Raw genomic sequence first — 14,312 nt, 5'->3', positions numbered from 1 at the left:
TAAAACCTTGACCTTGACTGTACCTACCTATTTTGTTTAGGTGCCGAATAAACATTTTCGTTTCTTCATTACTATTATTTAATACTACTTAATTTATTACTTTATCACCTCCGGGACATCCTATACATATCTACTCTATTTTTATCGAACACATATTTATTAATATTATTATTATTGTTAGCCTATTCTGTCCCGCTGCTGAACAAAGGCCTCCCCCTCCCCCCAATAGTTCCACTGCTCTCTGTCCTCTACATACAAGGACCAGTCCTTCAAGAAGTACCTAGTCCATAGTTCGTCCCGCCGTCGCCGTCTAGGCCTGCCAGGTCGCCTTTTCGAGTTGGTATAACAAATATTTACTTGATTTATTCTATTTTAAGATGCTGAACGAGCAAGATTTGATGGTGGCGCGCGCCATGGTGGCCGAGTCCAAGTCCAGGGAGCACTCGCCGGGAGGCTCGCCAGCCCCTCTCAGAAAAACACCGCTGACCAAACTAGATGACAGACTGAAAACCTTCAGGTAAATCAATATTTAAGTAGACACCAATGTGTATGAAAGGTGGTATGATAGAGTTATTTTGTGATGTTCCCATAACACAGTGTGTGTATACCAACATCGAAAAAAACATCGACTTTCAGCATCACTCTATGGATAATAAAGGCCACTTTCTGACTTGGCGGTATGCTGTCGATGCTTCGGTAAAAATACAGGCGCAATGAAATACAATACGCGCGCAGTAAGGAATCAGCCAATTTTTATAAAGCGTTTTGTACTGCAACGATACTGCATGGCCAAAGCAGGAGCTATCATTGCAATTGACTCTACCGTCCTCAGTCTCTACCATAACTTTGTCAAAGAAGAAACGGAGAAGTAACTTGGTGCGACATGGGTGCAACTGACGCTAGAAGTTCCCAAAATATAAATTAGTGCTGCCAACAAGAAATAAATATTGTAAGTATTTTTCTTTATTTTGAAGATCAAAAATATTTAATCAGCATTACCTATTGAAAAATTATTTATTCTGTTTTATACTTATTTCAAATTTATTTTGCGAAATGGAGCGCAATAAAGTACAGTCGCCATCAGATATTTCGGAGCGGCCAAGGTGGTCAAAAATATCGGCACATGCACTATTATTAAGGCATTAGAATTCATGTTTCGATATTTTTGATAACCTTGGCCTCTCCGAAATATCTGATGGCGACTGTACCTAGACAGTACGGGTTTAAATTTATCGTTATTATTTTTCGAGCATTATTTATCACTGCTCAGACAGGTTGGCGCGAACGAGGATGGATCGTGCTCTCGCAGCAGTGCTTCAATTTTAATTGTTTTCTTTGATTAATTTTTTTGGTGGATATCAAAAATTTTTTTACATTAAATTAACGTTAATACTTGGAAAATGAGGAATTCATGTGAAAAAGTAAGGAAAAAGTGAAGTAAAATGTAGTTAGGTGAGACGTGCGGCTGTACATCTTTAGTATCTTTTGCGTATCCTTAAAGGGATGAACTTAAAAAAAATGTGCAGCTGTCAGTGTCAGCTGCCTGTGCTGTGCTTTATTTTTGTAAAATATAACCTCAATATGAATATGAAAACATATATTTTTTTCTGAGTTTGTAATTGATAAAAAATAGCCAGTAATGTGATTAACTAAAAGCTTACTGTAATGATTATTAACAATGGATAAAAAAGGTATTCCTGAAGGAGACATATGCTCAGTAAAGGGCATTTTGAAAATGGAAAATAAACTCAAGCAGAAGCGCCCGACTACTAGCAAAGAAACAGACGAAGAAGAAGAAAGGTATGTTCATACAAGTTTCACAAATTGTTGTTTTTCATTGGCAAGAGATTACTCGATAGAAGAGATATTAGGTATTGTTTTAAAACACTTTAAATTTCAGTATTTATTTGCGCTGTCATTGCCTATTTTACACTTGTGTACACAACACAACGTATGGTTGCCTATTAGTTTTGCAAAGTGACATTAAATGGCTATATCTCGAGTCTCTGTATGTCGAACTGAGTTTTTATTATGATGCAGTCTTGATGCAGTTGAACAGTATTTATTATGTATTGATTTAGAGTAGAATTTAGATTACGAACAATGTTGAGCAGAAAATTACTGTGTGAAGGCAGGGAAAGAAGGTAACAAAACTGTTCTATTTTAATTTTTACCTACTTAATTATGGATATTATTCTACACTCTACCGTGACTGCAGCTAAAACGAAACATTATGTGGCATGCCATGACATAAAGAAGTAAGGAGGGGTGTGGTACTTAACTATTTTAATAATACATTGAGAGCCATATATTATGCTTTGTGCTGAATTGCTTGACAAAGATAAAACAACCAGAAGATTTGATTTTCTGAAGTACAAAATGCTTTCCAGTTAACATATTTATAAGTGTGTTTTTAATACATACATGTATTGTCCCTATCCAATCCATTGGTGCCATCTGAAGTCAATTTCAAGTAAGTAAAAAAGTAATTGTGAATTACAAGTGCTTTCCATTAAAAAAATATAATAGTGCAAGTTTAATGTTTATTTTTTTAATAAAAATGTGCCAATTATCTTCCTTACCCATTCATTGTGATCATCATCAGCCAGAAGACGTCCACTGCCGAACAAAGGCCTCCCCTCTTCATCATCATCATCATCAGCCTATGTTCACTATGCCACTGAGCATGATCCTCGGCTACTCTACGTTTGCCGATCCGTGGTCTCCACCCCTCCCCTCCTCTCCTCCCCTCTTAAAACACCGCAATGAATAAAAACTCTCCATTTGAATCCACTGTTTGCCCACCACCATCTATTTTTGCCATTCATCTATCGCATCTTGAGAATCAAACCGTTATATATCCAGACATCGCCAGGGTGTATGCCTAAAGACTAACTTATTTGGTATATATTTATACTTATATTGCCACTAATAAACTTCATAAAATATAAAATACATGAAGTACTATCAAATGTTTCTCAATTACTAAGCCTCTTGTTACTACAATAACATAATTACAAACGCCTAGTAAAAGTGTTATAGCTAAGTTTTACTGTTTAAAGAATTGATTTTAAAGCATTAGCAGGCGCAATTTTTAGGAGTCATTCATATATAAAAAACTGAAGAATTTGCAGGTAGGTGTTAATATTAGTTCTGAGTCTGCGTTTCCATTAAAGATGTGCGAGGTAGTGTGGCGAGGAATGCGTTTCTCATAAACCAATAGAAACGCTTCATTTACCTATCCTCGCACAGCACATCTATGGTGGAAAAAGCTAAACGGAGCGAGGCGAGGTAAATTAAGTGTTTCTATTGGTTCATGAAAAACACATTCCTCGGAACACATCCTCACACTCGCACATCTCTGGTGGAAACGGAGTCTAAGTCTACCCTCATTTTTGCGCGTTAACTGCATGCACTTTCTAGTCCAATGATAGTCCATTGGACATCATTCATTTACAAACATCAATAATAACTTAAACATCAAAATTAAAACTATTGTTTATTCGTCTAACTGCATGACATTCATAAGGTCATCCAATTGTCTTTTTAATCTGCTCGTAGGTATGTTATGTCAACTCGGAAATAATAAATTGTGTTGTAGCCGGTTTTTACATATTTGCCTTTTGTTGATTCTCATTCATTCTGTTATTGAAAATTTACGTACTTACCTATATACATGTGACAAGGATCAAGGTCTAGTGCATTCTTTAAATTTTACACAAGTTTTATAAACAAGGAATATTCCAGCAGTTTAGGTTAGGTTAGTTGAATGTTAGTTGGAGTTAGGAAATGGTTTTCAGGATTTTTTATTGTGATTGCCAATGTTACAGTCGAGTTCATAAAATTATGAGCAAAAATTTTATCAAAAATATCTGAACACACTTCTACGCCGTTAACAATAGTCGTTTTCAGATATTTTTGATAAAATTTTTGCTCTCAAGTTTATGAACTCGACTGTATCTTATACTGATCGTGATCGATGTTCATAGTCCTGCGTCAAAAGCGAGAATAAATTTTTGAAATTTCTAAGTAATAACCTTTAGGATGAAATGTTTCGGATTAATTTTAAAAAGCTTTATTTAAGTTGGTGCAGCTTGTTTCTATAATTTTGCGTTAACTATTAGAAGTGACAATTCAAAATCTCAAGGCCCCAATATTACACAATAAGCAGAAATAGGTACCAATATAAACGTCAGAGGATCTGATAAGCACTCTAATAATGAACAGGACATATCGCAGAGCACTGATAGGCTCAGGCTCAGTGATAGCCCATTACGTTATCAGTAACATATTTTGGTGCTCAAAAGGTCCTATGGAACTTGGCTTCGCCTTCGTCAACGTTTCTATGAGTCCAACTTTCTGGCTCCTATGTACAAGTAGCATACAATAAATAATGAAATAGACATTGTAGACGCATATTTATACTGAAGAAGATCTTAATTTCCGCTTCGATTCTGCTTTCTAATTACAAAATTATCAACTTCATTAGGGTCCCATCCTGAAAGCCTATGTCAGTTGCATGCAATACTCCCCTGTTTATATGCGATTGTAACTGAAGAAAAACGACCTCTGACCAGCTAGTTTTTTTTATCTTTTTTTATTTTACCTCAATTAATTTTTCACGACACTGCTCGAACGAAAATGTGGCCATAGGTAACCTAAACCCAGTACCCAAACAAAACTGCGTATAAATGTACATTTAACAGCTGACTTGTTTAAGGCTCGCAAAACACGACAACAATGTAACACGTTACGAAAACAGGTCTTATCAATATATGTATTTCATAATACTGTACGACTTTTTAGAATATAATTTCTGAATTTAATTCCCGGCGTGCTGAAACCACAATTGGACAAATCAAAAGTAATCGTTTGTGCATGTGAAATTAAATTGACCAATTAGAATGCGTCATTCATGACTTTTATGAGGTGTTTTTTTTCTTAAACGCACAAAATGCTTTAATTTTTTTGAGTATGACAAAACGCCACTCTTGCATCGTAGCACTCTTGCATATAATACCGGTTGCCCGCAACTCTCGCAATGTTGTCAGTCTAACAATGCTTCGCCTTCCAGTATGTGGTCGCCACTCGAAAACCTCTTTATCCTGACGGTTTATCCGTTATTCTAGCGATGTGACCCGTCCATTGCCACTTCAACTTGCATATCCTTTAAGGTATGTAGGTGACTTTAGTACCGGATTCTATCGCGCAAACAAACCCCGTGCAAAGCTATCTAGATCGGTGCGTGACTCTGAGCCTCTCCAAGAGGCCAACAGTTAAATCAGGGCCATAATGTCATCTCATCACATATGGCAACACTCACTGATTGAAGACTTCAGTCTTCAGGTATCGCGGAGTTTCATAAAATACCTGCTTAATTTTAGCAATGCCCGTAACTTTGCGTCCCTCGATAGGGCTAAAACTTTTTCGGGATAAAAAAGTAGCCTAAGTTAATCAGGGATAGTGTAGGTTAAGATTAAGAAGTAGGTTAAGATTTTTTCAATCGGTTCAGCAGAAATTACTTCTCAATAAAAAAAAGCGCACAAAGTTTCTCTTTATAATTTTAATATAGAAAGTAAATGTGGTAGAGTAGATTCCTTAAATTTTACCAAGTAGGATAATGGAGTACAGTCTATAACTTTCAGTTCAAAGATGGCTGCCACTTTCTTTAATTAAGGACAATAGAGTGTAATTAAAAATACTTTTCGTAGAACAGACTTGCGTGTTTGTCCAAATTACTGAAACGCTTTCATTAGTGAATGGTTTTGTGAAATGCACTTTCCTATAGTTTTGGCTTTTGATTTAATGTTGAAGTGATGTTTTAGAAAGAATGTAGTAGCGTTTGCTTTTACCGCCCTACTGGAAATGTTTTTTCTTGACGTTTCGTGACTCTCATATTCATGATTTTCAACTCAAATATAGGGAATGTTTTGCTAGAGTCTTAATATGCCCTAACTACACTCACCAACTTCGTCTGAGGTTCACCTGTGGATTTAAAAAAAAAATGATTTCCTTTTGCGGTCTCTACGTTATTTTACGGTAGCCAACAGACTAGAGATATTAAGTAGTGATACAAGTAGGTACTGGATTCACAGAAACTAGACGATAATCAACCAATTGAGCAGAGGTTTATTTTAAATTCTGTGTCAATGGCTCTTGCCCTGGATTCTTGCACTAAGTTAGGCATAAGCGTTTACTGCCTTATCATTCTACGTTGGCTGACTATTTTTTTTATAAGTAATTCTTTATTTGCCGGAATACGTAAGGCCGGCAATGCACTTGTGACTCTTCTGGTGTTGCAGGTGTCCACGGGCGACGGTAATCGCTTACCATCAAGCGATCCGCCTGTTCCATAAAAAAATACGTTTACAAGATCTTAAGTAATTAGTCACAGTAATCAGCCGACAATCGCTACAAGCTCGACTCGACATGCAATTTTTTTAAAATAATGGTGTTCCAATAAATTATAGTAAATAACGATACATATGTCATCATTGAATAAAAATAATAAAATAAATTAAAAATAACAATTTTAAAATTATAGGTATAAAGGGAATCTAGGGATTATTTTTATTTATGTTTCTCCCAAAACTACAAACTTTGAGACTTTATTGAAACAAATGTTCACAGGTTAAAAAAAAACTTATTCCGGTCATGTTTGCGGTCTCGCCACGGGTATCCATCCATTATTTGGAAAGAAGTCGTGTGGATCGTGTATATCGAGTGAAGTAATGCTTTAAATAAGTTTTTGTCAGAATAAAATTAACACAGTTTTTTGCTGACTGTACTTGCATTGTACCTAACCTACTCCGACTTACTGGAAGTGGGTTCCATTCAACTTTAAGATTTGACATATTATACTAACAAACAAAGCATGTAAATAAAATCTCGTAATAACCGGCCAAGATCGAGTCGGAACTCGTGCACCGAGGGTTCTGTCAAGTATATATGTCAAGTATATGTAAGTGGGTCGAGTAGCATGCGGGGATACTTTTAGGTTAAGGCGGGATTTTTATAAAAGTTCATTAACCCCTACATTAGAAAGCAGGTCTCACGAACTTTTATAGAACCCGCATATAGTTAGTAAGTTAACTTAATTTTTAGAGTAGGTACCCTTCTTGTGTAATATGCATTATATACCTACCTAATTGTTGGCAATAAACGCATTTTCTTTCTTTCTTTCTTTCTTTTATATATTTAAATCACGAACAGAAGACAGAGGGAAAACCAAAGTAATACGTTTTTCATATGGTGTCCTCCTTAATTTTTATTTTTTATAGAAATAGGTAACACATCAATCACACTTTGTATAAATTTCGGCTATCTATATCTATTACGGTTCTTGAGATACAGCACTGTGACAAACAGGCAGACGAACATAATAATACAGATAAAATAAGAAGTATCTTCTATCTGTTGACTGCTATACTACTTAAAAAATAAGCCTTTTTTTTCATTATAATGCATTTCAAATGCTCACGAATCATTGTTCGAAACCAAGATCATCAACCCCGACATTTAGCATTACGCCATTTGCACTAATTACAATAGAATGGATGCGCCTGCGACTGTACATGCATTCACTCGTTATGATTCACGCTCCACCTGGATTTACTTTCAATCGAAATCAAGAAACCGTCTCTGTGGCAATTAAGACAATACAACCACTCTTGTTGGGGTCTTTTATAATTACTTAATTGTTTCCAGATTCTTGAGTATACAAAAATCCTATGTATGCATAGGAAAAATTCGTGTCTAGATTCCTGTCCAGCAGTGGTTTAGGGGTTATAGCACGCAACACGGAATGCTGAGGACCTGGGTTCGATTCCTAGTGCTGGTCTCTTTTTCTGGTTTTTCTGTGCATCCATGTCTCAGTTTGTATTTTCGATATGGTTTCACGGGATACCCGTAAAAGTAACAAATTTGGAGTTGAAATAAAAAATACAAAAAGACTCCAAAAAAAAACCAATCATAATTAGGTAATAATATTAGTTGTGAGCTGCTCACCCTAGCATAGATTTTTGTATACGCTCATAGACGGAAGGGCCAGTGCCCTTAGTGTAAGTTTTCGGTTACAAAATACGCCTCGATCGCTTTCGCGTTAAAATCACAATTTGTATGGAAACACGAACATCGCAAACGTTCCGCTAGAGGCGCTGTTCGTGTTTCCATATAAATTGAGATTTTAACGCGAACGCGATCAAGACGTATTTTGTAAAGGCTGAAAACCAGGGCCGAGGCCCCGCGGCTCGCTGCGTGGACACGGCTTATGCTGAACCGATCCCTTTTGCCACAAGCAATAAATATGTTATTTTATTTTAGTGTTTTTTTATGGCAATTTATTTTTTCTTTCTTTCTTCTTTTCTCTAAGCAATGCAATTTTGGGCCACTTTTCAGCCGTTTGAAATTCATAGCATGCGTGGTAACATATTCTATGTCATTAATTATTCAGCACTCTATGTAACATTTTTAATTTATTTTAAGCGACCACCGCGAAGCCCTTATTCCCTTAGCTGGTGCGGGGCCCGTAGGACTTCGGTATTTTTTGGAGAGGCTCTCTATTATGATCTATCCACACACTATCGTAGTCCTCTAAGCTGCCAACGCATCTGCAGTGCTCTGATGTTGCGAATGTGCATGGTATACATATAGGTGTATATACGTTTGGTACTTGCGTTTTTTCCACACTACGTCATAAAAAATAGTTTGAGCTGCCTTATTGTGTTCTTGATAACGTGATACGAGTTTCACATGGAAACAGTTAAATTTTTTATAAGTTATTATTTTGCAACTATCTAGGCAATACTTTTAAAGTAAGACAATTACATCCGCGCGATGAGGGGCTGGCTGATAACATGCGATGCGCCGCACGCTATGCTCATGCGCCGGTCACCTGCTTACACAGAACCTACTCACAAACTAGATAGGTACCTATCTATCTACGCATAATAATTCACTGGAATAGTTTACCGCTAATTTTATTACTTAGTATATGAGTAAAAATAAACATAGCCTTTTAAATAACTATGTGACATAACTATTTCAACTGTCTACACTTTTTAACATTGTCATTGGCTCATCTCTCTGGTTCATCAGTGTCATCCATCAGCAGCCTGTAAAACTATTTCAGTAGCATGGCATGCAGCACGATTTGGCCCGACCTGAATCATGATTCACGACCGTCTTAATCACTGCCCTAAATCGTGGTGATAACGGCGTCCAGGCTTGTTGCAATTTTCGAGAGTCAGTCAACTTTGGCTCGGTCGGCGGGCGCACTCGCGGGCAGCGGCTAGTGCTGAGCCGCCGCAGTCAGTCGGGCCACGGACGCGCTCTCTCACGCACACTCGCGCCGGACGCATTGGACGCCCCGCAGCGCGCGAAACCGCGACATTTCCGTGCCATTCAATAATTCAGACTCCTGGCCTGCCTTCAGGTCACTCAACCATCCAGCCGGTGTTGCCTAAAATATAATAGAACATCGCGCAAGTCCGACTTAACGTTACGTTGCAACGACTTGCTTATTGTGAAATTTCGCACACTTGCTGAATTTGAACGTTCTAAAATTTCATTCCGCTGCCAAAGACCAGCCGGTTTGTCGGATCAAGGCAAGGATCAAATCGCTTTACTATTTTTTTTGCAAAGGATTTTCGTGATGTGTTAAAAATTTAAAATCCAACCCTGAAGTCGTGGAATTATGCTTGCGATGGACTCGTTATGGTGTGGATCGGAGAGCGAGCTATCGACGCTGAGACTTTGCAAAAGTACGGTCGAGAAGTCTGATTATCGACTCCGGCGCAAGCCCTCCAAGGGCTCCAAGAGTCTCATCCCTCAGGGGTTGCTGCACGCCGCGGAGTCGCAGCCTAGAGCTGTCAGGCGACGGAGGTCTGGTACTTGGCCGTAAGTCAAACTCACAAAAACTCTTTTTTTTTCATACTCAAACAATCAACAATTTTTATACACGGGTTGACTGTTTCTGATCCGTACGTAAATAAACATAATCGTAATCAGTAATCAATTATGACTAAATACGTACTAGGTACTTAATAAAACACAGCTCAGAAAAATTAAAGAATTCTTAAATCGATTTTCAGTAAGATTAAATCTTGCAACTTTACTCAAAAGCCTTAGCACATTATGTATATTATTATAGTATACATACAACAGTGTAATGAAATCGTAATCCTTGGAAGTTTACAACATTCACAATTATTTAAATAAGTGCTAATTAGTGAAAATGTCAACTCGTATAACCGTCCATCTATTCTGCTACACCATGTGAACTTTACAGAATATCATCTTGTATCTTTTCCAAATCAGCCATGGTAGTAATTAACTAGAGGATCAATCAAAAGATAACGATGTGCTTGTGCTGTGTCTATGTGCCACCAACATAGTTTTTTATATGCTATCATTTGCGTGTCTATCGATTTGTAAAGATATCAGTTTTGTCATGAATAATGAGACGAGTCGTTCATTATCGTCACGTTGTTTAAATAAGATAAGCTTTTTGAATAAGATTGCAAAAACATTACAAGATTGAGTGCCAACATACTTGTTTAACTACAGGTTTATCAATCTCAAATAACATTTTTTGTTCGACTTTAAAACACCATTGTGTGGTTTGCCCAAAACTGAACGTGATTTTTAAATCGCTTGCAGTAAAAATTACTTTCTTGGATCCTGCATTTCTGAATTTAAACCAGGATCATTCGATGCAACCTCGAAGAGAACAAATCTTCACAGAAAGTACGAACGGAAGACGTTAAACCTGTAAAAGGTATAGAAACTGGTGAAATTACAGACATCGCGGTTCTAGAAAGCCGGCGCCTTTTAAGAATAATCTTTTGCCTTCAAAAGTGCATACGAGAATAAACTATTTAATTGATGGTGTTGTTGGACAAGTCTAACTCGTATCGGCGAAGTAATGACTGTTTAGCTCTCGATACTTTGCCTACTCAAACGGCCATTCCTGTAATTCACGTCCACTTAAAATGGGTGCAGTAGGTGCAGTACAGCACATATTTTTACTATTTTAATTGGAAATGTGCACATTGTTTTTTTAGATTAGATCTTGGTGCGCAACTTCATCTACATTTGAATTTAAACATTGAAATATCATAGCCCAAGATACTTGTTTGTCTTTTCATATTCGCGCATGTTGGGTTCACTTCATTTGAGATAGATAGATTTATTTATTTATTAGTGAAAATTAGATACATTACATTCCATATAATATATACAATATGTCAAAATATAAGGATTTCACAAAACGATCGTCAAAAATACAATTACAAAATCCAAAATTAACCAAATAAAATAAAAACACTAAATTTTACAAAACTACGAAAATAATTAATATGTCAATGTGTAAAATCATGTCCAAAGAAACAATTATGAAATAGGTATGTTGTACATACGCAATAATACGTATTCCATAAAATTTAAATTTGCAACGGTCCTGGGACGGCATCGGATCAAATTTGACATACGAATCCCTCCTGAGCCGCAGCATGGGCTCTGATCGTGCCAGACTCTTGGCTGCAGGTACAAAAGAAGCCGGGTGCTGGTTACACGCCTTTCCATCAGCCAACACTGGCACTTTTCTAGAGCCCGACACCCAGAATTTCAATCTGCCTGCGACTGGGAGTAGCAGTTTGCGCACCGCATAAATGCTCCATGCGGCATTGAGGTCAGCGCGTTGGGACACCACGGTCTTTCGTGCCAGAAGAGTGCAGGCCACTTTTCGAGACACTCTGCGCTCAATGACATTATCCGTCGCTCTCTTACCACCGTCAATGTGCCAGCCAGTGTTACTGGAGCCATCGGGCATCGCCAGAGCTGATGGCAAGAGACCTGACGGAATGTCACTGATTCCGTGGAAATTGGGTCGTGTGCTGGTGTGGGGCGCTACTTGCGTAGACACACTAGCTCCTTCCCACGTCCGCGGAACAGCTATTCAAGCTGGTGCAGGCAGCAGCAGAGGCGGCGGAAAAACTCAAAATAAACAAATACAAAGGTGTCGGCCCTGAATACAACTTTGTTCCATTCGGGGTTGACACCTTAGGTCGCTGGGGGCCCAGCGCAAAAATTATATTCAAATAATGATCCAAACGTCTCTCGGATACCACAGGGGACCATAAAGCTGGCAGCTTTTCGCACAACGTATCAGCATTGCTATACAGCGAGGAAATGCTGCCAGCATCTTTGGGTCCATGCCGCGGGGGGATACATTTCAAATTTCTTTTAGTTATAGTTTAGTTATTACTTTGTTTTACTTTTATTAATATTTTTAAATACTTGAATTTTTCGAACCTAATGATTATTTTGAGATCTTGACCATTTATCTTCTATTCGCTCTTAGGTTTTTGTGGCATCCAATTAATTTGTCTTTTGTTAATATATCATGTTTATATTTACATACTTTTTGAGACATTTCGAACCATTGTATATTTAGACGTTTGTACCAAAATGATCTGTTATCAAATTCTTTAGTTAAGCTAATTGAACTGAAAGGAAACATTCCTTTATTTTTAAAATGAAACAAAACTGCATTCAAAGATCTTCTAAACTTCGCTTGTCTCACCCGGGAATCAAACCTAAAAATTAAAAAATAAACAGTCGCTATTTTATTATACGAATCGATAGGATTATTGTTCAGGCTAAAATTTGTCTAATAAACATTTGGTGTTTGAAATATTAAAAAAAAGCTAAATCTAATATTTTTTTATCATAAATATGAAGAACACGCAAACATAAAACATTTTTTTTCTTAGACGGGTATTACAAAGAGAAAGAGTTTTATTAAATTAACAAATAAGTTTTTCGGAATTACCCCCTTCGTTCTGGATACTGTCCAGGGCCCATAGATTTTTTTCACCCTGTATATTATCTCAAAATCTGCTTTAACACCATAAGCCTGGCTCAACTTCACCACAATTCTCATTTATCACAGAATCCTTTTTACCGAATCTAATGTACTTAAAATAAAAAGAAGCATACTCTCAAATCGGGGCAAACAAGTTTCACGGCCAGCTATCCTAGCTGTGGTGTAGTCGTGACAATATTCTCAGATTTAATTATCTTATCTCAAGGTTGTCCACATCTGAAAAACCTAATGGACGGCTTTTTCATGTCACTGTGTTCACACTACGTTCTGTAATGAGCAGTATTATTTATTAACCGCGGTTCTGTGGTTTATTTATCTACAGAATTACGTTCCCAGTGTTTGCGTTTGCGCACGAGTTATTCAATATTATTGCAATTCCTAGCCGAACGATCACGTAATTTCTTAAACAACGCAAAAATTTGCTTCATATAAATCTCAAGGTATATAAACTACTCTTTACTGAAAAATCCTAATTATCATATGTAATAGATTCATCTACATATTCTATTAGATATCGTCAACTAAATTTATCATTTAAATCTGCAATACTGCAATGTCATTTAAGCTAAGGAGCAGGGTAAAAATTTTGAAGTTTTTAGTATTATTAAGTGGTGACAAAGCTCAAACTGTCATTATTTTTTTAAGTTTGTCCCGATTAGTTCCAAATGTTCTAGATGAAGTTTGTTTATTTGGTCTTACTTAATGAACCATACTTCGACTGTCACTGATAACCTCATGGCACCAAAAAAATAAGTAAAAATATTGATAGTGCTAATATTATTATTTGTTCCACTTCAGAAAATAAGTGCGATAAGTGCAATGGTACAATTAAATACACGGTCATATACATAGTAAATTATGATGTATGTCAAGTATAATTTTCCTTGCTTGAATTAGGTCATGGCCTTTAGACAAGACATTATATTACAAATTACTGCGGTGGGTGATACGTTACATAATTATATTTTATGTAAAATAGCCAATAGAATTATCACAAATATATATAATTGACAATGACATAAATACATACATAAGTAGTTAATAATAAAAAGGTTGTGCGGCAGATGGTGTGCCAAATGATGAGAGTGGATTGTTAGAGAGTAGAGACAATCCCAACACGGGTTCCCTTTATCTTGCATAATATCGATTCTCCGAAATACACTCCGCATAACCGGTATCACATATTTTTTTTTAGCCGAATGATACTTTTGCATAATCATTACTTTGCTTTAGTTTGCTTTACTAATGGCAGAACACTGTTATCGCCGAATAAACTTCTGCAGAATATTAAATAGCAGAACAATAGTATCGCCGATTTTTATATGACATAATGGCATAGCGAAATACTAGTTTGGATAATACAATAGTATTTTTACGGAATTTCAAATAGTGCTGACCTTAACATGGCATAATGACTTGGTTAAAG

The 14,312-nt window shown here is 36.8% G+C and overlaps 1 protein-coding gene across 3 annotated transcripts in view; it reads left to right on the top strand.

Annotated features, from left to right (window-relative positions):
- The first annotated feature begins 377 nt into the window (after window positions 1-377).
- The window catches only part of LOC141441041 (NAD kinase-like), a 41,344-nt gene continuing 27,409 nt past the window's right edge, over window positions 378-14,312 (top strand). Inside the window, exon 1 of one of the 3 annotated variants that reach the window (XM_074105664.1) lies at window positions 378-517. In XM_074105664.1, coding sequence (XP_073961765.1) covers window positions 378-517 — 140 coding nt within the window. Of the gene's footprint in view, window positions 518-9,279; window positions 9,898-14,312 lie in introns of those variants that run through there. The other 2 variants (XM_074105663.1, XM_074105662.1) reach the window with 2 other exon arrangements.

Source organism: Choristoneura fumiferana, chromosome 23 (genome assembly GCF_025370935.1).
Source record: "Choristoneura fumiferana chromosome 23, NRCan_CFum_1, whole genome shotgun sequence".
Lineage (NCBI taxonomy): Eukaryota > Metazoa > Arthropoda > Insecta > Lepidoptera > Tortricidae > Choristoneura > Choristoneura fumiferana.
Note: the sequence above shows the minus strand (reverse complement) of the source record. Positions and strands in the feature narration are given on the sequence as shown.